This window comes from Rhineura floridana, chromosome 17, assembly GCF_030035675.1.
Source record: "Rhineura floridana isolate rRhiFlo1 chromosome 17, rRhiFlo1.hap2, whole genome shotgun sequence".
In the NCBI taxonomy this organism is placed as follows: Eukaryota; Metazoa; Chordata; class Lepidosauria; order Squamata; family Rhineuridae; genus Rhineura; species Rhineura floridana.
The window spans coordinates 2,736,848-2,763,666 of NC_084496.1; the positions used below are offsets into that span (position 1 = coordinate 2,736,848).

The following is a 26,819-nucleotide window of genomic DNA, read 5'->3' on the forward strand; positions in this document are numbered from 1 at the left end:
GATACTTCAGGAAGGGTCACTAAGCCATTCAGAGATCATAACTGAGTCCTTTATGAACCTACCACTCCATACAGTCCTTGCAGAAGGGCAGAATCTTTCTCACCCAGCACTTTCTTATTATATGTGAAGATTCTATGTGTGCACAGGGTGACTTTGCACTGGCTAGTGGTTCCATGCCTGTAGGAGTCTGCTCCTGGTTTTACTCTGAACTTTCAAGGAGCTGTCCAAGGTGCTGAAACCCATTCCCCAAACAAGTCCAGCAACTTGGAAGCTCCTCGAAAGTTTGGACTAAAACCTGGAGTGGATTCCACTGTCCCATTGACATGGAGCCACCAGCCACCATGTGTCCTACACAGTTGTGACACCAGTCGATCATCTCATGCCATCCACTCATCGCCAGGGGCAAGTGGGCCTGGATGTGCCAGCCTCACTGCTTTGCATATTAGAACATTCTAAGGACAAGAAAAGGTTCTCAGACATTGCTTGCAGGGCATTGACTATTTCCCAAGTGGATGAACTGCGAATGCTCAGGCTCATGGACCCAATCCACTGCTTTTCTCTCTCTGTTCTTTCCCCTTCATTCTAGTAAGGTGATTAATTTTAAGTCATAGCTCAGCTTCTCTTTAAGACCACATTTGCACCTTACATTCACAGCAGTCTCATTCCTCTTTAAACAGTCATGGCTTCTCCCAAAGAATCCTGGGAACTGTAGTTTGTTCAGGGTGCTGAGAGTTGTAAGGAGACCCCACCGATTCTTTTCACAGAGCTACAATTCCCAAAGTTCCCTCAGAAGTGGGATTGATTGTTAAACTAGTCTGGGAACTGTAGCTCTGTGAGAGGAATAGGGGTCTCCTAACAACTCTTAGCACCATTAACAAACTACAGTTCCCAGGATTCTTTGGGGGAAACCACGACTGTTAAAGTGGTATGATAGTGCTTTAAATGTAAGGTGCAGATGTGGCCTAAGTCTCATAGCTGGATGCATCAATTACAATCAATGGACGTGTGCAGGAGATGAACGTAGCGGATTGTGTCCTTTGTCTCTAGACACACCTGTGATCTGTGCTCTCGCTCACTCACACTCATTCAAAGACGTTCATGTGTCATCTCTATTAGCCAGGTTTATTCAGCAGAATATTTCATCAGATTAGGATTTCCCGGACTTGATCTTTTTGCTGTCATTTGCCAATGTTGGTTTAAGAAACAAAACTTAAATACTTTCTCTCTACTCGGTAAGCGCACATTTCTCTCTTACTGGCAAGAGGTGATATAAATTATAAAGAAAAAGAGACGGCCCCTGGAGTCCCATCTCAGACGTCTCTGCCCTACGACTGTAGGGGGCACTGCAGCATTTGACAGGCTGCTGGGAAGAGAGTCGGCTTTGCAGGTCTGTGGTGGGGGGCAGCTGCCCCCATTCCACCCCTTAGCAAGTTCAGCCTTCCCTTTTTGCATGAAGTGCTCTCTCAGTCAGTCCCATCCAAAGTCCTGTCCTGTCATCTGATAGAATTTCATGTTAAAGGGTCTGTAGAACTCCTGCAGGCGGTGGATAACCTGCTGGTCAATTTTGGGGTGCGACCGGCCTTTGGATTTCCCCAAACACCGGGGCCGGCTGCTCCCTTCTGGCTTCTTCAAGCAAGGGAAGCCCTTAGTTTCATTGAAGTAGAAGTGCTTGTCTGTCACCACGCGCTTGAGCCCTAGAAAGTCTTGAACACGGCCCATTTCCCCAGCCGGATCGCTCACTAGCCTTTCCCCACTGACAAAGAGGAACTTGGACAGGGGGAAATACCGCAGCCAGTTGTCCAGGTGTTTTGCATAAATGCCAATCCTCACAGCGCTCCAGGAGGTGTCGATGAGGCCCGTGCTGAGGTTCTTGAAGGCCAACGCTTGGAAGCTGGGGAGGGTGGGGTTCTTGGAAAGAGTTTGCGTGTAGTCTGAGATGGCCCGCGTTACTGGGTTGCGTACCACCACAATCAACTTGGTGTCCCTGGACATGTTGTAAATGCGCCTTGGGGCTTCCTTTGTCACAAAGTAACTTGGCGTCTTCTCCATGGTGATCTGTCCCTCTAAGGTCCTTGGCATCAGGTTTCTGGGGAAATAAAAGGACACTGGTAAGAAAAAGAAATGGTAAGAACTCCCAGGAGCAGATTACTGGCAACATGTCGCTCCACTGCTGAGAGAGCTGCACTGGTTGCCGATTTGCTATTAGTTCAAAGTATTTTTGTCAATTCACAAAGCTTTAAACAACCTGAGTCTAAAGCACCTTAAGGTCCACCTGATTCTTGATGCTCCACCTTGATCACTGGGATCCTCTGATGGGGCACTTCTAGTGGTACCCCATGCCTCTGCGGTTCAGTTGGCCTTCACTTGGGACCAAGCCTTTAGTGTGGCGGGCCCTGCTCTGTGGAACTCCCTGTGAGCACAGGATGCTGGACTGAGGGGGGGCATTGTCCTGATCCAGCAGGCTCTTCTTATGTTCTTAAAACAGCCCAAAACACTACTAAAAACAGTACTAACTCACAGTAGGCAGTTTGAAATGACCAGAGTTTGGAAAAGTTACTTTTTTGAACTATAACATGGCCACTGGATTGGGCTGATGGGAGTTGTAGTTCAAAAATGTGACTTTTCCAACCTCTGGAAATGACCCTACCAAAATCCAGGGCACATCCACAGACTACTGGCCACTAAATGCAACAGTAAAAAGCAAGGTCTTTGAGACTTTGTGGGGTAAAGTCTGCCTTATTTCACACAGAGCTAAATTCCTTTAATGTGCAAACACACACACACCCGTTCTGTGTACTCTCCAACCTAACTGTAGGGTCTTTAGAGTGGATCCTAACACATAGGCAGGTGAGCGCAGTGTTTTTATCTGTGGCCCTCCTAAGAACATGTGGCTCTGTGGTAGCCAACTGAGGGCCCTCCAGACATTTTAGACTACAGCTCCCATCAGCCTCAGCCAGCATGGCTAATGGTCAGGGATGATGGGAGTTGTAGTCCACCAACATATGGAGGACACCACAACAGCTATCCCTGATGTAACCTTAAGGCAGGGATGGGAAACCTGTGGCCCTCCAAATGTTGCTGGACTCCGACCCCTATCAGCTCCTTCCAGCATGTCCAATAGTCAGGGGTGATGGGAACATGATGGGATATCCAACAATATCTGGATGGCCACAGGTCTCCAACCTGCTTTAAGGGATATACATTCTGTCTTCCAAGCTGTCCAAGCTGGATTTAGAAAGGGAAGAGGCACCAGAGATCATATTGCGAACATACTTTGGGTAATGGAACGGACCAAGGAAATTCAGAAGAAAATCACCCTGTGCTTTACAGATTACAGCAAAGCCTTTGACTGTGTAGATCATGAAAAACTATGGAATGCTTTAAAAGAAATGGGGGTGCCACAGCATCAGATTGTCCTGATGCGCAACCTATACTCTGGACAAGAGGCTACTGTAAGGACAGAATATGGAGAAACCAATTGGTTCCCAATTGGAAAGGGTGTGAGACAGGGGTGTATTTTATCACGCTATTTGTTTAATCTGTACGCAGAACATATCATATGGAAAGCAGGATTGGACCAAGATGAAGGAGGTGTGAAAATTGGAGGGCGAAATATCAATAATTTAAGATATGCTGATGATACCATACTCTTAGCAGAAACCAGCAATGATTTGAAATGAATGCTGATGAAAGTTAAAGAGGAAAGCACAAAAGCAGGACTACAGCTGAACGTCAAGAAGACAACTGAGGATTTATGTAACTTTAAAGTTGACAATGAGGACACTGAACTTGTCAATACCTTGGCACAGTCATTAACCACAATGGAGACAATAGTCAAGAAATTAGAAGAAGGGTAGGACTGGGGTGGTCAGCTATGAGAGAATTAGAAAAGGTCCTCAAAATGCAAAGATGTATCACTGAACACTAAAGTCAAGATCATTCAGAATATGGTATTCCCGATCTCTATGTATGGATGTGAAAGTTGGACAGTGAAATAAGTGGATAAGAGAAAAATCAACTAATTTGAAATGTGGTGGAGGAGAGCTTTGCAGATTCCATGGATCCCAAAAAGATAAATAATTGGGTGTTGGAACAAAGTAAACCAGAACTATCACTAGAAGCTAAAATGATGAAACTGAGGTTACCATACTTTGGACACATCATGAGAAGACATGATTCACTAGAAAAGACAATAATGCTTGGAAAACCAGAAGGGAGTAGAAAAAGAGGAAGGCCAAACAAGAGATGGATTGATTCCATAAAGGAAGCCACAGACCTGAGCTTACAAGATCTGAACAGGGTGGTTTATAACAGATGCTACTGAAGTACGCAGATTCATAGGGTCACCATAAGTCAAAATCAACTTGAAGGCACATAACAACAAAATTCTGTCTTCAGAGAAATTCCATTCGTTTTAGGAACAGTTTTTGGGTTACGCTTGACATTCCTTGCTTGTTTCACCTGATAAAGAAGCTCCACTTTGCAGCAATAGGCAATAACTTGGCCTCTCCATTCTGACCTGGCTGCAGCTACTGGAACTGTCTTCAAGGGCAGCCCCACATGCAGGGATTAACATCTGTCAACATCACCTTCTCTCTGTTTCTCATTTTTCAATCTTAAATTCAGTTCTCCACATTTCTGCAGCTATTTGCATTTTTTTTAAAAAAAAATTCAGCATTTTACTGCAACTTTCTCCTAATAAACACAATAGGGTATGCAGTTTCTACTCATGTATATACTTTTGTAAGCATTTTGCCTAATATAATGCATTTTTGTATGTTGTTTCCATTAAAGTATTCATTTTTATGTGCATTTCCACGTGATACACGCCATCTCTGTTATCTTTTCGGTGCCTATTGAAGACGTTCCTCTTTCAACAAGCCTTTTAAGTTGAGACCTATCCCAGTCTGCATCGGTGTTGGAATTGCTTTTTAATATGTTCTTAAACTTTCTTTTTCAAAATGTTTTTACTCTTAGAAGATGTTTTGATAGCTTTTTTAAGTTACATTTTTGAAGATGTTTTGTTTTAATGTGTTTTAAAGTTTGTTTTTATGATGTTTTAATGTTTTTGGTGCTTTTGTTTGCCGCCCTGGGCTCCTACTGGGAGGAAGGGTGGGATATAAGTCAAATAACAACAACAACAACAATTTTTTATAAACATTGCTTGGCTGGCAAACTGCATTGCAAAATTTGAAGACATGTGAATTTCAAAGGACGGCTGTGTTTCGGATCTCATATTGTTTTGAAAAATCCGAATTAAGTAGGCTCACTTTTAATGCGAACTGAATCAAATTTCCCCCTCATCCCTGCCTGCAGGTAGAGTGCACTGCATTGCAGTAGCCTAATTCAGAGTTACCACAGCATGCCTTGCTGCTATGGAACTATTAACCTTTCCCAGCTGAGCAAGTCTCTTGCAGCATAACAAGTACTACAAGTCTCTTTGCTATGTGTTTGTTAACTTTTGATGTTGTGAAGTTGGAGCTGAGGTACAACACTGATCTGTGTCCGTGTGTGGCTTGCCACCTAGGGCTCTTAAAAAAACAAACTCTCTCACACAAAAACAAGACCCACGTTCATGCCTAGAAGCCAGGATGACCTGTTAGGCATTGTTGATAAACTTGAAAACCAGCTCTCTGGGTTGCCACCCACCGCCTTGAAGTGCATAATACTATTGGGAGCTGCAAGGATAACACTTCACACATGCGGAGAGGATCTCACCTTTCAAACTTGGCACTATTTAAAGAGGAGGGGGAGAAGATGATATAATGCGATGTCCTTAAGTGACCAAATCAGACTGCCCTTCTAAGACGGGCAAACAGCAAACACCGACAGCTTTCGCTGGCTGGCTGTGGTTTCCGGCATGACACCGGTTTAAAAAGGGACCCTTTGTTCTCTCATCGTATGGTGCCTCCAAATACCAGTTTGTTCTGCTGTCACTTCATGACTTATCTGCCAGCCTTGTCCCCAGAAAATGAGATCTGTTTAAAAGCATTCCCAAGACGTCGGCGCCTCTGTGGCTGGAGTGCACTAAACCGGGAACAGCAACAGGGAAGTGACCAGTTACTTCTACCCATTGGACTGGGTGTAAGTAGGAAGGCAGGCAGGTGGGGGCTGGCTGAGGACAGAAGGAGGTTGGTGGGGCACCAATTAGGGATGGGGAGAAATCTACGTCAGTTTGCATTTCAAGCCAAATCTATCAAATGTGCACTTTTGAAAACAATAAGAGAACCGAAATGCAGCCATCCTCTGCAAATTCTGCATTTTGCAATGTGGTTTACCAACCAAACAATGTTTACAAAAATGTATCAGTTAGGGAAATAACATCTCAAAATGCATTATATTAGGAAAAATAGCTTGCAAAAATGTGTACATTCATTAAAACTGCATACAAAAATGTGTTTATTAGGAGAAATTTGCACTAAAATGCTGGAGAATTTTCATGAGAGCTTTTTTTTTTTAAATCACAAATTGTTGCAGAAGAAAACCAGATTTAAGATTAGAAACATGAGAAATGGGGAGAAGCAAAGCAGACAGACCCTTCCGTCCCCAGCCCCAGTGGACCAGCCTCTACTGCTTACAGCCGGCCCAGGGAGTGGAGATGCCTGTCAGCTTCCGCCTCCTCCTCGGCCTCAGAGTTTCCTTTGTAGAGCTCACCAGGAGAGGAGGAAGAGGAGGACAAAGCGAGAAAGAGTCGGCTCTGCCCGTGCTTGGCTCTGGCGCCACCTACAGCTGGGCTCCCTGCCTTCGGCCCTACCAGTCCCAGTGGGCACCAGGCACCACTGCCTGCACAGGGTCCTCCCCCGTGAACAATTTCTTCTTGTCCCCTTCTTACTCCTCTCTCCCAGGTGCAGAGAACCTTTGGCCCTCCAGGTGCTGCAGAACTCCCATCAGCCCCTGCAAGCACGGCTAATGGCCAGGGGTGATGGGAGTTGTTGTCCGGCAACATCTGGAGGGACAAAGGTTCCCCGCACTTGCTTTCCCCCTCTCTGACCTCCAGCATCTCCTTCAGCGGCGGGGTGCCTTTGTTAGCCTGAGGGCCATGTTTCCTTCTGGGCAACCTTCTGAGGGCCATGTGCCAGTGGTGGGTGGGGCCAGAGGCAAAAGTAGGTGGAGCAATGAATATAAGCATTGCCTCTGCACAGAAGGCTAGATTCTGCACATGCTTACACATCTTCCCTGTCGTTCATCCAGACAAGCAACAAGCATGATCAGTGTTCAAGGGCCCATTCCTGCCTGGGGAAAAGCGCCTGGGGTGTGAAGCAGGTCTGGTGAGGGGCGTGGCCTGAGGATAGGGTGTGTGGCCTGGGAAGAGTTCTGAGGGCCAGACAAAGAGGCCTGGAGGGCCACATTTAATCCCTGGGCCTGAGATTCCCCATGCCTGATCTACCAACACAGAAAGTGATCACAACATCCATGAACACACCATGACATTACAGCAGCTCTGCCAATGGCTGAAGGTGGGGGAGGGAAGGCTTTGGGGCAGGCAACAAACAACAGGCAGGTTTTACTGCATTAATATACTTCGAGAAACATTCACATTTTCTGGCCAGCCACAGCCTAGAAGCACGCCGAGCAGGCATCTTCCCCTTGAGTCTAATATCCGTTGATTATCCTATTCTCCATGCACATTCGGATCCTTTAAAAAATTCAGTCACGCTCCTGTTCCTTTCCTCCCTCCCTGCCCCCCCCCCACATCCCACGCCCACGGGTTCCACATGTCAAACATTACTGCTGTGCGTTTTCAGATCCGGGGTTTGGTCACAGGACATTTCTCAGGAGGGTGGGGGTGGGGACGGCCATGAACTCATTTCACCAAGACTTTAAGGAGCAAAGCCAAGTCTCCCGCTAGAAAAGGCATCTCAGATAGTTCAGTTCCATGTCAATTATTTTAATGACAATCAGATGTCAGAAATTAGGAAAGACCCAGAGGAGAGAAGGAACAAGCTTAGCATGTATGTGAAATGTGTCAGAAATGCTTTCCTGTTTGGAAAAATCTAAAATCTTCTTGCAGATATTCATATTTAGCCGACGTGTTCTGCCCTACCCCCCTAATCACCATCATTGTCATTCAGGGCTGCCAGCTTTTCAACTGGGCTCTGTAGCTGACTCTGCCGACAACAGCCACTTGCAGACATTAGCAGGGGGAAGCCATGTTTATCTCCATCCCATGGAAAAGCATCTACAGGAGAAAAGTGCCCTAAAATCCTGACAAATTTCCATGAGGCCTTCTTTAAAAAATTGAAAACTCATGTGAAAATGTAGGAAACCCAAAATTTAAAGATTTGAAAAATGAGAATTGAAAGAAACTGAAATAGAAATGCATCTATCTATCTGGATTTGTTGTTGTTACAATGCCTTCAAGTCGATGACGACTTACAGCGATGCTATGAATTTTTTAAATGTATATTCATAGGGTTTTCATGGGAAGAGGTATTCAGAGGTGGTTTACCATTGCCTTCCTCTAAGCCGATGGCACCCACTATTCTTAGGCGGTCTCCCATCCAAGTACTAACCAGGCCTGACCCTGCTTAGCTTCAGAGATCAGACGAGATCGGGCATGTTCAGGGTAGTATGGCCATAGTATCTATCTAGATATCATTGTACAAAATTATTATAATTATAAGAATATCAGGTTGGATCCAACTAAATTCTACTCAGAGTAAACCCACTGAAATTAATGACGCAAAGTATATTTTTAATTATTTACTATCAGACACACATGGCATTGTACCTAAAATAAAACAATAAAAACAAGCCCCTGCCCCAAAAGGCATAGAATGTAAATAAAATAAAAGGAAATGAGGACAGCAAGGTAGAGAGAGGACACCGATAGAGAGCAAACTGAGGACTTCAAATACGCATACTCTAGGTATCCAAATTATAGAAAATACATTTCTTTTAAAAAACCCTAAGCTGAAATTCCAAGAGCTTTGGAAAAAAGGAAGGTTTTTAAACAAACACTGAAATGGAGGGAGCTGTCCGCAAGTGCTTTGGGAGACGATCCCAGAGATATGAAGCAGCAACAGAAAATGGATGAAGTCGAGCTAAAGAGCAAACAATCCTGGGCTGGGTCAGAAGCCCAGAGCTTGAGGAGGGGAGATTCTGAGCAGGGCTGGAATGCAAACTGAGAACGGAGAGATAAGGAGGGGGCAGGTTGCATAAAGCTTTGAAAGATAAAACAAGAAGTTTGTACCGAACCCTGAAATAAACAGGGAGCCCGTGAAGGGACTTCAAAAGTGGAGCAACGTGGTCAAAATGACAGGCCAAATCCAGTCGCGTAGTGGCAAAGTCTGAAGTGCAGGGTCTCTTCATGCTAGTCACAGCCACACCCCTCTACCCCCTTTTTTTGCTGGGGGGGGTTGAGAAAGTGATCATTGTTATGCCTTCTCCCACAACAACAGACAGCCCTAGGAGCCAATCAGCATGAAGAGGAGACTATTAGCTACTGAGAAAAGTCTTATCAATGGCTGACTCACCTCCTTTCACTCTGATTGGCTCCAATCAGCAGGAAATGATGTTAGATGACTCTTCTCAGTGGTTAACACACTCTCCTGTTGTGCTGGTTTGCTCATAGTGTGCTGGAAATATAGGGACCCTGCTTGGACCCTGCTCCTAAAAAAGTAGAGGGTCTAAGACCTCCCGGGCGTCCGGATGACTACACCCCTGGCTAAATCCATGACCTTGGCAGTGGAATGTTGAATGGAAATCAAGGGACTGGTATGAGTTCGTGGAAGGCCACTCCAAGGAAGATAACAATGGTCAAGGCAAGAAATAACTAAAGCTTGAACTAACACCTTTGCAGAGGAGACAGACAAAGAAGGTCTAATTCTAGCAACATAAAAGAGGAGAAATGGGTCTACTCTGAGTAGGGCTAATGTTGAATACAACCCATCAGAAATGGATCTGAGCTGCGCTAGGCGACATTCAGCAATGCTTGCTATCTCGATTAGCCATGATGGGATGGATGGAAAGGAAGCAGCGTGCATGGCATGTGCACTCACATCAAAATGGATCTGTCCCGCCCAACATTTTGGCATCTGGGGAACCATGACGATAAAAGCTGAAACAAAGACTCCTAGTCTGAATTACCAGTTAGACTTCCTGAAATTCCTGTGTTTATTTGTTTCCATACCCTTCTATGTTACTGACAGGTTTCATGTTGCACCTTTGTTTTAAGGCTACTGTTCTTATCTGGATGTTGTACACTGCTGAAGAGATTCTTGAAATATGAAGAGGTTTATGAATGCTTTTAAATAAAATTAAAAAATATTGCATGCATGTTCTCAGCAACATTTTGAAAAGGCAACCCGCCTTCTCTGCAAGCATCAGCAAAACAAGGATGAAATAGGGACAGGGGTTTCGAGGTCTCAGGATGTGGACCATGCCCCCTCCCCAAGTAAACAGGGACAATTGGAGGGTATGTGTTTGGATTAGAGCAAGATGCCCCCTTTCCATATACCGAAAGGCTACTGGACCAGCAGTTGAATCCATCCATCTAGGGCCCTCCACTGCACCTGAACGCAACAGGCTAGCTTAAGGAAGAGTAGGACAGGATAGGCACTGCACACAACTCTGTCCTCAGTCTGCCACCATCAGCCACCTGTGGCAGCTGCCTCACTCTGCCTAACGGGAGGGCTGGGCCTGGTTTGGATACATTACCACTGTGGTTTGATGCCCCAACCACATGGAAATGGATTTTGTCAGCCATTGTGCTAACAAAGATAACCTGAGCTGTCTCACCAGAAGCTCAGAGCAAGAGTGAACCTCTCAGGGACATCAATGCTGTTTGCAAGAATAAATCACCCCAAAAGGGGGAAGGCATCAAGGGAGCCTTTTGCTCTCTGGCTAAAATTAGGGCTTGCTGTAGTTTCATTTCAACACTTAGTGCTGTGAAAGCAATTACGACCCATTTAAATATAGAGGCCTTCTTAAACTTTCTCCTAAGCTTCCCCTTGGCTGGATTGCATCTGAGCTCAGCCAAGCCTCTCTCCTCTTCCCCCAAAAGGCTCTCCAATCATCACTTTATTGTCACGCCAATAAATATTTACGGAGTGTCCAATGGCTTTTGTTCTTCATTTAGCCAAATGCAAGTTGTAAATGCAACTGTTCAGGGTCCCTCTCCCAGCCAGGCACTTTCCAACTATAGAGCACCCGTCTTAATGATGGATGGATAAATCACTCCATGTTAAGTCCTTAATCAATGCTAGCTGTTAAAGAGGCCAGCAAGGGTTGGTCTTGAGACTGCCAGTGGCACAGAGCATGAAGCTAAAAACAAAAATGAAAAACATCCTCGTAAAGCAAGGGTGAGTACTAATTCCTTTATTAATTATCCCTTCTATGCATTCTGCTAAGACCTACTTTGTTGCTTGATGAGCTGTTCATAGCTGCCTTCAGTCTCAGAGTCAAATGGAACTCAAGGTGAAGGATAGAGCCCTTGAAGAATTCAGAGCTCTACAACAGAAATATGGTTGGGGCTGGTGCAACTCACAGACTGGCCTCACTGCCACATACATTTACTTGTTTGTTTGTTTATATCCCTCCCTCCCTCGCAGGAGGAGCCCAGGGCAGCAAACAAAAGCACTAAAAACACTTTAAAACATCATAAAAACAATATATTGAAACAAAAATCTTTTAAAACATTTTTAAAAAGCTATAAAAACATCTTTTTTAAAAAAGATATAAAATGTATTAAAAAGCAATTCCAGCACAGACTGGGATAAGGTCTCTACTTAAAAGGCTTGTTGAAAGAGGAAGGTCTTTAGTAGGAGCCGAAAAGATTGCAGAGATGGCACCTGTCTAATATTTAAGGGGAGGGAATTCCACATCCATGCCACTGACTCCCTCTGGCTCCCACCCACCCCCACCTGTCACCTGCCTGCAGCTGAAAAAGAAGCAGAAGCACTCCCTCCCTTCTGGTCACCTGTCCACTTGCCATTGACAAAGGGGTTCTTCCTCAGAGGGAAGCATTGTGGACTAGGTTGCCCAGACAGCAACTGGGCTATTACCAAGTGGGCATAATAAGCTGCCTTATACTGAATTGGACCATAGCTCCACCTAGCTCAGTATTGTCTACACTGACTGGCAGCAGCTCTCCAGCTCTTCAGACAGGGAGTCTCTCCCAGCCCTACCTGGAGATGCCATTGGGGATTGCACCTGGGACCTTCTGCATGCAAGGCAGATGCTCTACCAGTGAGCTATGGCTCTTCCCCTCCCAAGTGCCAGTCAGGTTTATTTTATTTTAAAAAAATTTTTTTTGTGCTGTTGTTAAATAGGGATTGGCTGAATCCTTCACCAAGTGGTCATCAGTAGAGGAATTTAAACAAGTAACAATCCCAGTCGCCAATTTTGCCCGGGCAGCCAAGAAGGTGCGGGCGAGCCATATTAAGAACTATGCAGTATAGTCAGTTTTTAAATTGAGTATAACTAGTTCTGCTGTTGTTTTATTTATACTTGGATGTTTTATTTTACTTTAATTTCTCTCTCTCTGTATTTTGCAAAGGCCTATGGCTGTATGCAATAAAGTTCATGATGATGACGAGTAGAGGAATCATAGTTGTCTGCAACGTATTTGATGCTTTCAGTGTAGGCTTCATATATGTGTGTGTGATGGAAGCCCCACTGAGCGAGCTGGGGGCTGCATTTTGCACCAGCTGCACCTTCCAAACCAGCCTCAAGGGCAGCCCCACTCAGATCACGTTACCGTAACCCAGTCTCAGGTAGGGATGGAAAGATCTGTCAATTTCGGTTCTCTCAATTTGCCATTTTTCCAATCTTAAATTCAGTTCTCCGCATTTCTGCAGCAACTGGTGATTAAAAAGATTCCTCATGAAAATTCTCCAGCAGTCATAAATACAATAAATGTCATAAAGACATTTTGCAATCAGACTAACATACATAGTTTTTGCAAGCAATTCTTCATCATATAATCCATTTTTGCATGTCGTTTTCACTCATATATTCATTTTCTCCTAACACATGCAGTTTTGCAAACATTGTTTGGTTAGTAAACTGCATCGCAAAATTTGAATAAGTGCGAATTCCGAAGGATGGCTGGGGTTTCAGTTCTCATATCGTTTTGGAAAGTGCAAATTGGATAGATTCAGCTTGAAATGTGAACTGGATCAAATTTCCCGCCCAGCCTTAGTCTCAAGATTACAAATGAATGGGTCACACAGCAGCTTCCAAATCTGCCCCATAATTTGATGGCAATTCTAGGTGAGACGTCCCTCCTTGCTGGGTCCTCTTTCCTCTTTTCTGTCTTTTCCTTCAGCTTAACAGCAGCCTTCGTGGAATAGCATGCCCAGTGCTGAATGCAGACATTATTTGGCTTTCATGGATGTAGGGTAACATCTTCTGCCTCACCCCACCTACCCCAGAGGTGGTCTTTGGCACCTCTTGGCCCCCCTGACCCCCATGCTGCCTGTAGAGATTTTGCTTTGTTGGGTCAAAGCCAAGAAGAGGAAACAGAACTAAATGGCTGCCCAGGAGGCTTCAGCTAAACAGTAATTCCCCCCCACCCCCGGGAAGCAATATGGGATAATCATAATGACTTGTAACCACCACCACCCCAGCAGTTTGATCTTGAGCCAATCTGTCTCATTATGTCAGTCTGTACAATACACAGGCCTCTTTGATGTCCAAAGCATGGGAGGTGCAAGCAGTAAATCCTAAGGGGGTGGCAACATTGCATAGCAGAGCAACCAAGCACCGATGGCCTTTCCCAGCCGATGCTCTGGAAAGTCCCCTTTGCAAAGCCGAAACAGTTGCCTATTTGCGTAAGGAGTTAAGGATTGCTTTGCAGGATTAACACAAAGGTCCATCATGAACTTGGTGCCCTCCAGGTGTTTTGGACTACAGCTCCCATCAGCCCCATTATCCTATGCCCTGTGCTGGCTGGGGCTGATGGGAGTTGTAGTCCAAAAACATCTGGGGGAGAACCAGGTTGGGGAAAGCTAGTCTACAACCACAGCCTGATTCCAACAGCAGCCAGAAGGATGTGCTCACTCCAGATGTGCTTCTGTGTTGGAATTGCTTTTTAATATGCTTTTAAACCTTTTTTTAAAAAAATAAATGTTTTTTAACCTTTTAAAAAAAGTCTTCAAAGCTTTCTTAAAAAATGTTTTTAAAGTTGTTTTGTTTTAATGTATTTTAATATCTGTTTTTATGATGTTTTAAAGAGTTTTTAGTGCTTTTGTTTGCCACCCTGGGCTCCTGCTGGGAGGAAGGGCGGGATATAAAATAAATAAATAAATAAATCTCACAGGCAGCCTCACTTTTGACTTTCAGGTCATCTCTTGAAGACTTTTGTTTAATGCCGACAGGCCTATGCAGCTGCTTAAAATGTTTTTTTTTTTTTTAGTAGCCAGTCATTTTAATATTGTTTTGTATTGCTTGTAAAAGTTTCTGTGTTGCTGTACACTGCCCTGATGTTTTGCGAGAGGGTGGTATATAAATAGTTTTATAAATAAATGATAATAAATAAACGGGATATGAAACCGAAGTTATTTATTCATTCATATTTATAAAAACATTTGTATACAGCTACATCATAAAAAGTATCAGAATGGTTTACAACGAACATACATATAAAGAACATATATGCTGCCCTAGGCTTCGTTTGGGAAGAAGGCAGCATATAAATGTAATAAATAAATGAATAAAGAAAACATACAAATAAAACCTGCATAAACATTTAAAATCAGAGATCATCAACTTTTACTGTTTTCTTAATTTTTCAGCAGACATTTAAAGGTTAAAACAGAAGGCATTCCACAGGAATGGGCTGAAGACACAACAGGCTTGATTTCTAGTTGCTGTCAAATGGCCTCACCTTCTGCTGATCCCCATCATATGACAATCAGAAATGTACTAATCTTGCACATGGAGGTTCTGCTGAGTTACCTTGGAGACCTACCTGAAGAAGAGAAGCAGGGTGGAAAGCAGATATTGCACCTGCCACACGCGCCTTGATCACAACCAGACCATTACAGTAATATGCTCTACGTGGGGAATCCTAGGTATAGGGAGGCTTAGTGGATGGCAACACAAGAAGAGACCTTTTCAGTGGTGACCCCCCTATTTCGAAATGCTCTCCCTAGGGAGGCACGTCTATCACCTTTTCCATTCATCTTTAGGTGCCAGGCAAAGACCTTCCTCTTCACTCAGGCCTTTGGCCCTTGATGTGTGCTGTCCTAGTTATTCCTTTTGTTATTTGATGGGTTTTACATTTTTATTGGTTATTAGGTATGGCTTTTAATGGATCGATGAGTTTTATTGATTGTGTGTGCGTTTTATCTATGATTCTTGTTTTAAAGTTGTGTACATTTTAAATCTGTTGTAAGTCGCCTAGAGGCCATTTGGTATTAGGCAACTAACAAATGAAATAAATAAATAGATAAATAATAACAATACTATACCTTACCTATTGCGGTGCTATTCTGGCTACTTCTGACCTATATAGCCCTTTCCCTTTCTATTGTCTCCTCTAGGAATCGCCTCTATCACTTTAACTGTCTTTACAAGATGGGGCTTCAGAGGCATGGATGGTTGGCTCAGAAGAGTCAGAACCATCTCTGTTGTGGCCTGAAGTTGGGCAACTCCCTCTCTTAGAGAGGTTCGGTTACTTGGCTCTGTCCCTTTTAAGCCTCAGGGGAGCTGCTGACCTTTCATTTTGCTGAGTGTTGAGTTCGGATTGGCATTTTCGTCTCCCTAGCTGATGACACTTTGCCTGCTTTCTTCTCTTTAAGAAAGAGAACAGCTTCTTTAATAAATAAATGCTTTATGATTCTTGTAGACCAACTTAATCAAGGGCGCAACTGTGAATGTAGACAGACAGCGCGGCATTCAGAAGGCTCGAGGTGCGGGAGGGCTTTGCACTGTGAGCAACAGTTTTTGGAGCCGCAAGGAAATCCAGTGACTGGCGAGAAATCCAGGAGCCAGCCAATGACTCAGTCAGAAGAAAAGCGTTTGGCTTCTGGAGCTCTTTGATCTTGCCTCTTGCCCACACAGACAACTGGGGCAGCTGCCCGGGCGGCTGTGCCAAGCAGAGCAGTCACCATAGCAAAGACTGACTGGGATTTCTGCTTCTCTTTCTCTCTCTCTCCCCCTCTCCCAGTTTATCCTTTCAACACTTAGGGTCAGTAATGTTTCCTTATTTCCTCCTGGGCTTAGCTGATTACATTGAAGAACAAATTTGCCCACTGCCTTCTTTGCATACGCGGAACTGGTGATGGGCGAGAATTTAAATTCGGTTGGCATTTCAAGCCAAAGCCATCGAATTTGCACTTTCCTGAACAATATGAGAAGCAAAACACACTACTGGCTACGCTATTGGCTATGGCCCTTCCCCAAAGGGAAAAATGGGATGATGGGAATTGTAGTCCAGCATCATCTGGAAGGCCGCAGATTGGAGAAGGCTGGATTGCAAGGATGTGGTGTGGAAATAGGTGCAGATATCCACTGATTGTCGGTGTTCAGTAGTTGACCAAGTTATTTGTGCAGCTTGGCTAGATCAGCCTGCATACAGCAGGGGTGGGGGGACCTCAGGCCTGGGGGCCAATGGCGGCCCTCTAATCTGGCCCTCAAGACTCTTCTGAGGCTATGCATCCTCCCAGGCCACACTCTGGCCCCTCCTAGATCTGTTCTGTGCCCTCTTTGAGGGCTTTTGCCTGGCAGGAACTTACCCCTGAACGGTGTGTGGTGACATCGGCACCTGCCTTACACCAAGTCAGACCACTGGTCCATCTAGCTCAGTGTGATTTTGCACAGGATGCCCTCCTAGTCCGACCTGGAAAAGCCATTGGGGATTGATCCTGGGACGTTCTGCATGCAAGGCAGGTCCTCTGCCGCTGAGTTACGGCTTTTTACGCGCCTAGATGGAGGGGTGTGTGTGTGTGTGTGTTAGAATCCTCTGATGGAACATAGGCTATTGTAAGAGTCACCTCTGTTGCCTCACCTACTTTTGCCCCTGGCCACCATGGGCATGCGGCCCCCGGAATGTTCCCCATGAGACAAAGTGGCCCTCAGTCACCAAAAGGCTCCTCACCCCTGGCTTGCAGGAAGAACCGAGCCCCCCAAAACCCTGCAGCTTTGCCCTGCCCTGGAAACGAAGCAGAGGGTTTTATATATAATAGTGTACACAGCTACTGTGTGCTGGCTTGCTGAAGAATTTATGTCCTTTCCAAGCGTTTTTCTGGGTTTTTCATTGAATTTTCCTCTTTTTTTCCAGTACAGGAAAACTGATTTCTTCCATGTGTTTCTGCCTAACATAAAAAATGCATATATCGCTCAGCTAACACAAGCTTAGGAACTGAATCAATCATTCTGCTTAACGTGCAATAAAATGTTCATTATCATGTAGGGGGGGAAAAGCCAGGCTGTGATGTCATTTGAGATACTGGAAAGGACTGCATTAAACCAGACCAGTAAATCCATCCAGCCTATCTCGAAAACACACAACGACATTCATTCAACTCAAATGTGTAGGAATGTAAAATTCTGCCCAGACATTTCCCTCCACTTTTTTCTTTCAATAATAAAACACGCCACTTCAGATTTATTTTATATGCCATAACATTCTTGCTTCAGATAAACTCAGGAGGAAAACTCATAAGATGCCCTAACAAACAGAAGCCTTTGCTAGGAAATCCTCTTTGCGTATGGAATTACTCTTCCAGCGTAGTTATGGAAAAGCACTTCTCTCTCTCTGATGATGTAGACCCATTAAAATCTGATTTTAAGAATTCCCTGTACAAGGAAAAAGCTGCTTTGCTGGCTTTGCATATATATAAAGTAACAGCCTGCTGAAAGAATAAATTCCTTCATCAGGGGAAGTTGCCCACTAGGGATCAACTGCTGTTTACAAAAGCCAGGAACTACCAAATTTGGACTCGGTTTCCAGCATAGTGAATGTGGGTGGTCAGCAGACCTTGGAACCCACCCACCCTGACTATGGAGGCAAAGCATAGCCATGATGGCTAGTAGCCACTGATAGCCTGGTCCTTCATATTTTTGTCTAATCCTCTTTTAAAGCCCTCCAAGTTGGTAGCCATCACTGTCTCTTGTGGGAGCAAATCCCATCGTTTAACTATATGCTGTGTGAAGGACTTCCTTTTGTCAGCCCACCGGATGTCCGTGACTTTTCCCTAAACTAAAAATCCCCGAACGCTGCTACCTTTCTTCATAGGAGAGTCGCTCCATCCCCTTGATAACTTTGCTTGCCTTTTTCTGAACCTTTTCCAACTCTGCAATATCCCTTTTGAGGTGAGGCGACCAGAACTGTACACAGTATTCCAAATGCAGCTGCACCATAGATTTGTATAATGGCATTATATTGGCAGTGTTCACTCCCTTTCCTAATGATCCCTAGTATGGAATTTGCCTTTTTCACAGCTGCTGCACACAGGGTCAACAACTTCATCAAGCTATCCATTATAACCCCAAAGTCTCATTCCTGGTCAGTCACCGCCAGTTCAGACCCCGTGAGTGTATATGTGAAATCAGGTATTTTTTTGTTCCAATATGCATAACTTTACACTTGTTGGCATTGAACTGCGTTCGCCATTTTACCACCCATTCACTCACTTTGGAGAGGTCCTTTTAGATCTCTTCTCAATCCCTTTTTGTTTTACAATTTAGTATCAACAGCAAACCTGCCCACCTTACTGCTCACCCTTAACTCTAGATTGTTTATGAACAAGTTAACAAGCCCAGGTCCCGATACCGATCCTTGGGGGACACCACTTTCTACACACCTCCATTTGGGTTACATTGTTATCCCAGCAGCAGGACCCACCCGCGCCAAGACCAGCCATTGATCAACCAAGAAGTACCCACAGACAAAAAAATGTGTAGAGAGGGCTCCTGGCTGAAAGGACAGGAAGGGAGCGTGTGAGACAGAGAATAGAGCAAAGAGCCGTAGCTCACTGGTGGAGCATTTCCTTTGCATGCAGAAGGTCCCAAGCTTCAGGACAGAAGGGGAGAGTGTGAGACAAAGAATACATTAAAGCAAACTGTGGGAAATGACATCATTAGCAGCCCATATGTTTCTAATGATGTGCAAATTGAGAGAGCCGTAAGTGGCAATGCAAAGGCATTTAAACGCACCTCTGAAATAAGATAAGATGTATAAAGTTGGAACCGCTGGGCCTGGGCCAAAAGCAGAAGAGACTTTTCCCACACCCACACATGGTGGACACGCCACAAAGTGCAAGTATTTTTGGGAAATGACTGTCCAAGAAAATATGAGCCTTGCTATTGGGGATGTACCCGTAGATTCTGCTTCTCACCTTTTGAGTTTCCCCACAGTACAGTGGGTCACAGACATTTCCACCATGGACCACGTGAAAATCACTGAGGGTCCTGGCGGGCCATTTAATGATTTCCGAAGAATTCAAATTGTAATACAATAAAATGCATTATAAGAAATAAGATCAGAAATAAAAATGGAATTAAAACTAGTATTTCATGTGATGGATGTGCCCGTCTCCCTTCTTCAGCCACAAATCCAGACGCCTGAATGTCCTTGAATGATTATGCCATAATAAATGTGGGCCACCTGAATGAAGCTGGTGGGCCACTGATGGTCCATGGACCACAGTTCTGGAACCCCTGCTGTAGCAGATTTAATACCTAGAAAGAAACATGAAATAGCATTGTTGCGTGCCACCCCAATCTCCGAGAGGTGAGATTTCCAGGGCTCCCTGCGCTCGCCCAGCGTTTGGTTCTCTTGGGAAGAAGGTCAGCGGAGACTATGGTGTCTTTATGAAATATGGTTTATTTATTTACACACATTCCAACCTGAGCTTAGGATGGAGGGGTTCAAGGCATCAGCAGTCCAATATCCAGCTTTTCCATCAGGTTTACAGGAGGCACCCCAAATGCCATGGTGCAGAGAGCCAGTCTCTCTGCCTGCCTCCAGTTCCCAGCCTTTCTCAGACACACTAAAAACATAAGACTCTCCTCAGCCCCGGGGGGGGGGGAGGCTCTCTTGAAGAGTTTCAATGACAAAAGGATCTCCCTGGCCCATTCACCAGTTGATGGGCACCTGATAGACCCATTAACCCACCTGGCCACAAAAGAAACTCATCTGACCAGCAGAGTGGGTTTCTCACCCTCAGGCGCAAGTCTCCAAATCAGAGGCTGGAAGGGGACTCATAGGAATTATCCATCTCAACCCCCAAACTCACAACAGTATTGACCCTCACACAACACCTAGTCCATTAGCATCTGTACTGACTGGCAGCAAGTCTCCATGGGCTGAAACAGTCTGATCCATCACCTGCGACCTGATCCTTTCGAGTTAAGACGTCTGTTTGACTTCAGCTGGAAGAGAGTTCTGTAAAACTGGGCCCCTAACAACGCATGGCTGCTGGTGGATACAAGCCATGCATCTGTAATGTGGTAGACCACCACTAACAGTGACTTCCTTACAGATGGGGTTTGCTCTCTGATTCTGATTCTGTTCTGTTTTCCAGTTCGTCAAATGGGCTACCAGTTCCTATTTGCTATAAATTCTGTTGTGCCAGTGTTTGCCATTCCCGGTGCCCCCTTTTTTTCCTGTTAGTTTTTTCCAAAAAATTACACAATTTCTCCGTTATTCCTTATGCTGCTGTATATTTATATAACGTATATGACAGCAGCAGGTTACAAAAATAATTAAGTTATTAAGTAATTATAGCCACAGATTGTTTAAAAAAATTACAGTGTTGCTAACAGCCACTAACGCACACAAAGAGTGGGAGCCTGTTCAATAATGAGATGAACTTGGGGATTTCCCCAGAATTCAATACCAAATCTGATTTTGTGATTATTCTACACTGTTCCTAGACTCCTCTGAAGACCTCAGTGATCAGGCAGGGATACAAAGGAACAGGCAGTCTTTGAGGTATCTTGGGTTGTTAAAGATCTTTCAAATTAATACAAGAACCTTGAACGTGGCCCGGTAGCATATGGGCAGCCAGTGCAAGCTTTTTGAGCACTTGCAATCAAGCTTCTAGAGAGCCAGTGTGGTGTAGTGGTTAGAGTGCTGGACTATGACCTGGGAGTCCAGGGTTCGAATCCCCACACAGCCATGAAGCTCACTGGGTGACCTTGGGCCAGTCACTGCCTCTCAGCCTCAGAGGAAGGCAGTGGTAAAACCACCTCTGAAAACCGCTTACCCTATAGGGTCGCCATAAGTCGGAATCAACGTGAAGGCAGTCTGTCATCATCATCATCAATCAAGCGTCTAGACTCTGCAAGGCAAAGTATGCCCACCATTCTTCAGAGCACCAAGAACACTTGTTCTTTGCTGCCTAAAAGGCAGTCTCCCATCTCTTTTCCCCTCTCTCTGTATCTCCAAGACTGAAACTCCGCAATGCTTCATTTCCCTGTCCACTCTTCCGGCAACTTGTGAGATAATTCCACTTTTTCCACATTTTCATTAACTCTCTAATTCTCCCTCTGAAATTACCTCTGTTCATTATTGACAACCACCCTCTAGCTTAAGTTCTGAGGGGAGGAGGGGATAACAGGAAGGCCAGGCAAATGCCCATTACACACCACTTTAAGCAAAAGCTGGAAACTTTAATTAAATTTGCCGTTAATTTGTATTGACCTTAAGAGAATGTCTTTGGAATGCTAAGGATTGCCTGCAGGTAGAAGAGAGAACAATTGAAATGAAGGCGCAGTCTGAGATTGCAAGAGGAAAAGAGAGAAGGTAACTATTATTATTATTTATTATTTCTTTATTAAATTTATATCCTGCCCTTTCTCACAGTGGGAGACCAGGCCAGCAAATAAAACACTAAAAACACTCTAAAACATCTTAAATACAGACTTTAAAATATATTAAAACAGCTTTAAAAACATCTTAAAAACCAATTTTAGCACAGATGCAGACTGGGATAAGGTCTCTACTTAAATGGCTTGTTGAAAGAGGGAGGTATGGAGAACTTCACAGATTGATTAAACCGTAAAGTCCTCAACATTTAATGAGCAGCAGATAGGCCTTCTCATCCAACATACATAAATGTTTATATTGTGGGTTGGCAACATGGTGCCCACGAGCACACATTTCCCCACAGACGACTTTCCTTGTGCCCACAGGGTCCTATTCCCCGGCTGAAATCAGGCTTGAAAGAAGCCTTTTATAGTAGCCAATAGACCCCCTTTTCCAAGTCTAACTGCTGGCGGCGGAAGAGTAAGTGTGCATGGCTGTATTGTGTGTTCACACACATGTGCCATGGTTCCAACGTGTGCATGGTGCCCACAATGGTTTCTGCAGTTTGCAAATGTGCCCTCGGGTGCAAAAAGATTGGCAACGTTGGTTTATATACAGAGATGCAGACCCTCATGTGCGCTCTGTTGTAAACATGCCACCTCATTCAGTGTAACTGAGCCAGCCAATCCCAGTCCCCAAAATTGTGGACATATAATTACTTTTTGACTTGTATTTAATGGGTTTAATTATGTTAATCTTAGTTTTTGCTGTATATTTAAATTGTTGATTTGATGACCAGGTGGTTTTAAATTGAATGTAAAGTGTTTTTCCTTGATGTACACCGCCCAGAGAGCTTTGCTATGGGTGGTATAAAAATTGAATTAAATAAATAAATAAAATAAATATGTAGATCTGCTTCTCCATTCGTGAATGGGTCTGTCCTTGCAGACCAAAGTCTTCCAGGATACACTGAATATCTATGATTCCTCCTTCCCAATGTGAATCTCAGATATTTGCTGCCCATCCTTTGGATTCCCACATGATGCTGAACTACAACTCCCGTCAGCCCCAGCCAGCATGGCCAATGGTCAGGAATTATGGGAACTGTAGTCGAGCAACATCTGGGGGAGTCACAGGCTGGGAAACGCTGTCCTAGACTATTAAGCCAGTGATGAAGAGAAAGTTCATTATACTACTTAGGACTGTACTTCGGGATGGGGAGTGGGGCATGGTTAAACTAGAAGTTGGGGATTTTGACTGGGAAATGGTGCACAATGAAGTCAGATGGGCATGCAAAATGCAATGAATGGCATGCGCTGATTCTGGAATGGCAAAAGGCATATCTTGCTTTTGTTGAAAAGTGCTCCAGTCCCTTCTTGCTGTTAGGGACTCCAGCGCTCTGGATGAAGCTACACATGAGTTGTAGAGCACCGCCGTGTGTGCGTGCATGGACGCATGCGTGTGCAACATATGCATAATGGCAGCTACCATGTTAACTCGGCTTTGCTGAGAACCACGGAGTGGGCCTAAACAAAAACGTGTGTGGCAGGCACCAAAAATAACACAGCGAAGGAGGTTCCATAGTAGCGGCCACCAAACTGAAGGGTCCACAACCGAAGTTCGTGTAGCATGTGTAAAAGTGCCAGTCCCACAGTTCTGAACTCCAGCCTCATCTCTGGCGAAGGCCTCCTTAGAATTCAACCTGCTCTTCTCATTGGCCGGGCAGATCTGTTTGGGCAAGCAGTCTTGCCCAAGCCTCCTTCTGATGCTGCTGGCCTGGACGAGCAGAGCTGGCAAGAAAATTGGGAAGGCACCTAATCGTATTCTCTGAAGAAACATCAGTGACTTTGGAGAGCTTTGGAGAGGCCAGAGGTCCAGGTTCATTATGAGGCAGGATTGATTTCACATCAGGCTCCCTCGTTGCAGCTAGGATGCACGAGGGTGGTTCGTAATGACACCTAATGGCTCTCCAGGAAGATGCTCAATTATGGAAGATAACCAGGCCTCCCCTCTCTCCCTCCCTCCCTCCCTCTCCAAATGTACCCATGAAGATGAAATAGTGTAATCTGCTTGGTAGGGGAGAGCACAGCCTGGCCACCTATAGGGGAAGAATTGATCACTGAGGATCATGCGGGACTCAGAGGCAATGGGTTTCAACTCTGATGAGCCAGAAGTCTGCAAGTAGAGTCAAAACTAAATGAATATTTTTTGCCAGGGTGGAAGAGGCACTTTTCTCCACCTCGGATGGAAGCATGTCTGAGTGGGATGAGAGAGAGGGGCTTGTCAATTGCTCCAACCAGATCAGGGTGGGACACCCCAGGCCCAGGAGCCAGATGAGGCCCTCCAAGCCTCTCTCTCCCAGGACACTGCACATGCCATGCCTCTCCCCAGGCCACCCCCTCACTGACTGCTTCACATTCTCCTGGAGTGTTTTTGCCTGGTGGGATTATGCCCTTGAACTCTGAGAATGCCTCTTGCTTTTGCTTCGGTGGAGTGCGGAGAAGAGCGTGTGAATGTGTGTAGAAACTAGCCTACTATACAACGGCAATATTTACATCTGTTGCTCTGCCTCCTTTTGCCTCTGGTTCCATCCACCTCTGACATTTGTCCCCTGGAAGGTTGCCAGAAGGGAATATGGCTCTTGGCCTGAAGAAGATTCCCCATCCCTGGCCACAAGAATATCGGAAGAACCCTGCTGGATTAGGCCAGTGGTCCATCCAGTCCAGTGCTCTGTTATCACCATGGCCAACCAGAAACCCCAGTGGGAAAACCACAAACAGGAAGCATAATTCAGAGGCATAATTCTTCCCACACTGGAGGTAGAACATAGCCATTGTGGCTAACAGCTACTGATGGCCTTATCCTCCATCCATCAGTGAGGGGTGGGGGAGTTGCTGTATCTCTTGAACCAGGCCAAGTTTAAGGTTCTGGTTTTGGTGTACAACGCCCTACGCAGTTTGGGACCAGGATACCTCAAAGATCATCTTACCTCTTAAAAACTCAGTCGATTACTGCACTCTGCAGGTGAGGGCCTCCTGCAGATACCATCTTATCAGAAGGTCCATTCCGCACAACATAGGAAGTGGACCTTTAGTGTGGTGGCACCAACCCCGTGGAATTCCCTCCCCTTAAATATTAGGCAGGCACCATCTCTGTTATCTTTCTGGCGCTTATTGAAGACCTTCCTCTTTCAACAAGCCTTTTAAGTGGAGACCTTATCCTAGTCTGCATCTGTGTTGGGATTGCTTTTTTAGATCTTTTTAAAGCTGTTTTTTAAAAAGACTTTAAAAATATGTTTTGTTTTAATGTGTTTTAAAGTCTGTTGTTTTTAAGATGTTTTAAAGTGCTTTCAGTGTTTTTGTTTGCTGTCCGGGCTCCTTCCTGGGAGGAAAGCTGGGATATAAATTTAATAATATTTGGCTTTAAATGTGAATGGAATTGAATTTCTCCCCCATTCCTAGTGGTGAATTAGTGCTTGTTGCTTGCTCCTGCTGGTCATGGCCAGTCTTTTCTTAGAGCAAAGCTTTCTTCGTGGGGGTGGTGCCACCACAGTTTGCTGTGATGGCTAAAAATGATGCTTATTTTTAGCTTGCTGCCAAAGTTTCTTACAGCTGGTGTGTCTGCATGTGCGTGAAATGTCAATGTTTTATATGAACACACACTACCGTATAACACACTGTTCTTCAGCCTTGGGTCCCCAGACTACAACTTCCATCATCCTTGGCCATTGGCTAAGCTGGCTGGGGTTGATGGGAGTTGTAGTCCAACAATATCTGGGGATCCAAGGTTGAAGAGCAGTGCATTATTTTTAGTTGCCACAGTAAATCATGCCAGTGGCTCAGGCAGTCTCATGCCCCCTCCCAGAATGCTTTGCTGTAAGGCAGGATCTACCTTTCCTACAGTGGGGTAGTGCTGCCTCCCAAAATAAGTCAGTAAGAGGGAGAAAGGGCTGCCACTACTAAGAGGAGGAGGAACGGAGGATGGGAGTGGCTGCAGCAGCGGCAGCTCAGGCTGGGAAATCTCTTGTGCCGGCACTATTGCTTCCCTGCCCCCCCCATGAAACTTCAAAGGAGGAAACCACAGCATGGCAGCCTGTGAAAGGAGCACCTGAGACGTCAGCAGCCCATTCTTCAACCCCAAGAAAAAACAGTAAGACATTCCAGATTTTGGAACTTGGAGGGAAGGGGGTGGTGATGGAAACCAACATCATTGGTCCAGTCTGTTGGTCTGAATGCTTCAGCTGCTGATATTTTTCAACATCTCTTTGGAAGATTAACAGACCCCAAGTGTCAGGATGTTTACACATGTCTATTTTGGCCTGAATTTCCTCTTAATTAATTTTGTCCCAGTTAAGCTCCTTTTTATCGCTCACATAATTTTTCTCACCAACTTCAGTGCTTATACCCTCCAGACAGTTCCAGACATTTAACGTGCCCACCCCCACAGACCCCGCACACAACAGCTCCTGATCCTTCCTAATGAATTACTGTTTAGGTAAGCGGAACATATTTCCCACTATTAATCTTTTCTCATAAATCAGTCTTTCGCTTCCCATAGGACTCTTTTTTTCAGGTTCCTTTCAGGAGTCCCAAAGAAAGTCAGCTTCAGATTAGCACCATGCACCCTGAGCTACTTGGAGACAGCTGCCCCTGAACATGTAAAGAGTGCCTTTCTAATCATCATTACTGAGTTGTAATAACAACTCCTGCTTGACGTAGCTCTCCCTCACCCCCAGCTGCGTTTATTGCAGGCTAGCAGGGAAAGGGATCTTGACCCAGGATATCCAACAGCATGGCTGAGCCTACATATAAAAGCATTTCCCCTGCCCAGAACAGGGGAACAGCCATAGCTCAGTTTCAGAACATTTGCAGAAAGTATCAGGTTCAGTCCCCGCCGTCTCAGAGTAGGGCTAGGAATGTCCTGTTGTCTGAAACCTTGGAGAGCCACTGCTAGGCCATGCAGGCAGTACTGAGCAATGGTCTGACTCAGTAGAAGATGTTGGAAATGGAAATGGACTGCCTTCAAGTCCACTCCGACTGATGGCAACCCTATGAATAGGGTTTTTGTGGTAAGTGGTATTCAGAGGGGGTTTCCCATTGCCTCCCTCTGAGGCTGAGAG

The 26,819-nt window shown here is 45.0% G+C and overlaps 1 protein-coding gene and 1 pseudogene across 1 annotated transcript in view; both read right to left on the reverse strand.

The window, feature by feature from the left end:
- Positions 1–894: 894 nt before the first annotated feature.
- HS3ST6 (heparan sulfate-glucosamine 3-sulfotransferase 6) overlaps positions 895–26,819 on the reverse strand; it is an 82,768-nt gene continuing 56,843 nt past the window's right edge. Inside the window, exon 2 of the mRNA XM_061599675.1 lies at positions 895–2,086. Within this exon, the coding sequence (XP_061455659.1) occupies positions 1,468–2,086 (619 nt within the window). The 3' untranslated portion in view covers positions 895–1,467. The remainder of the gene's footprint in view (positions 2,087–26,819) is intronic.
- Positions 8,465–8,583, reverse strand: LOC133372167 (5S ribosomal RNA; annotated as a pseudogene).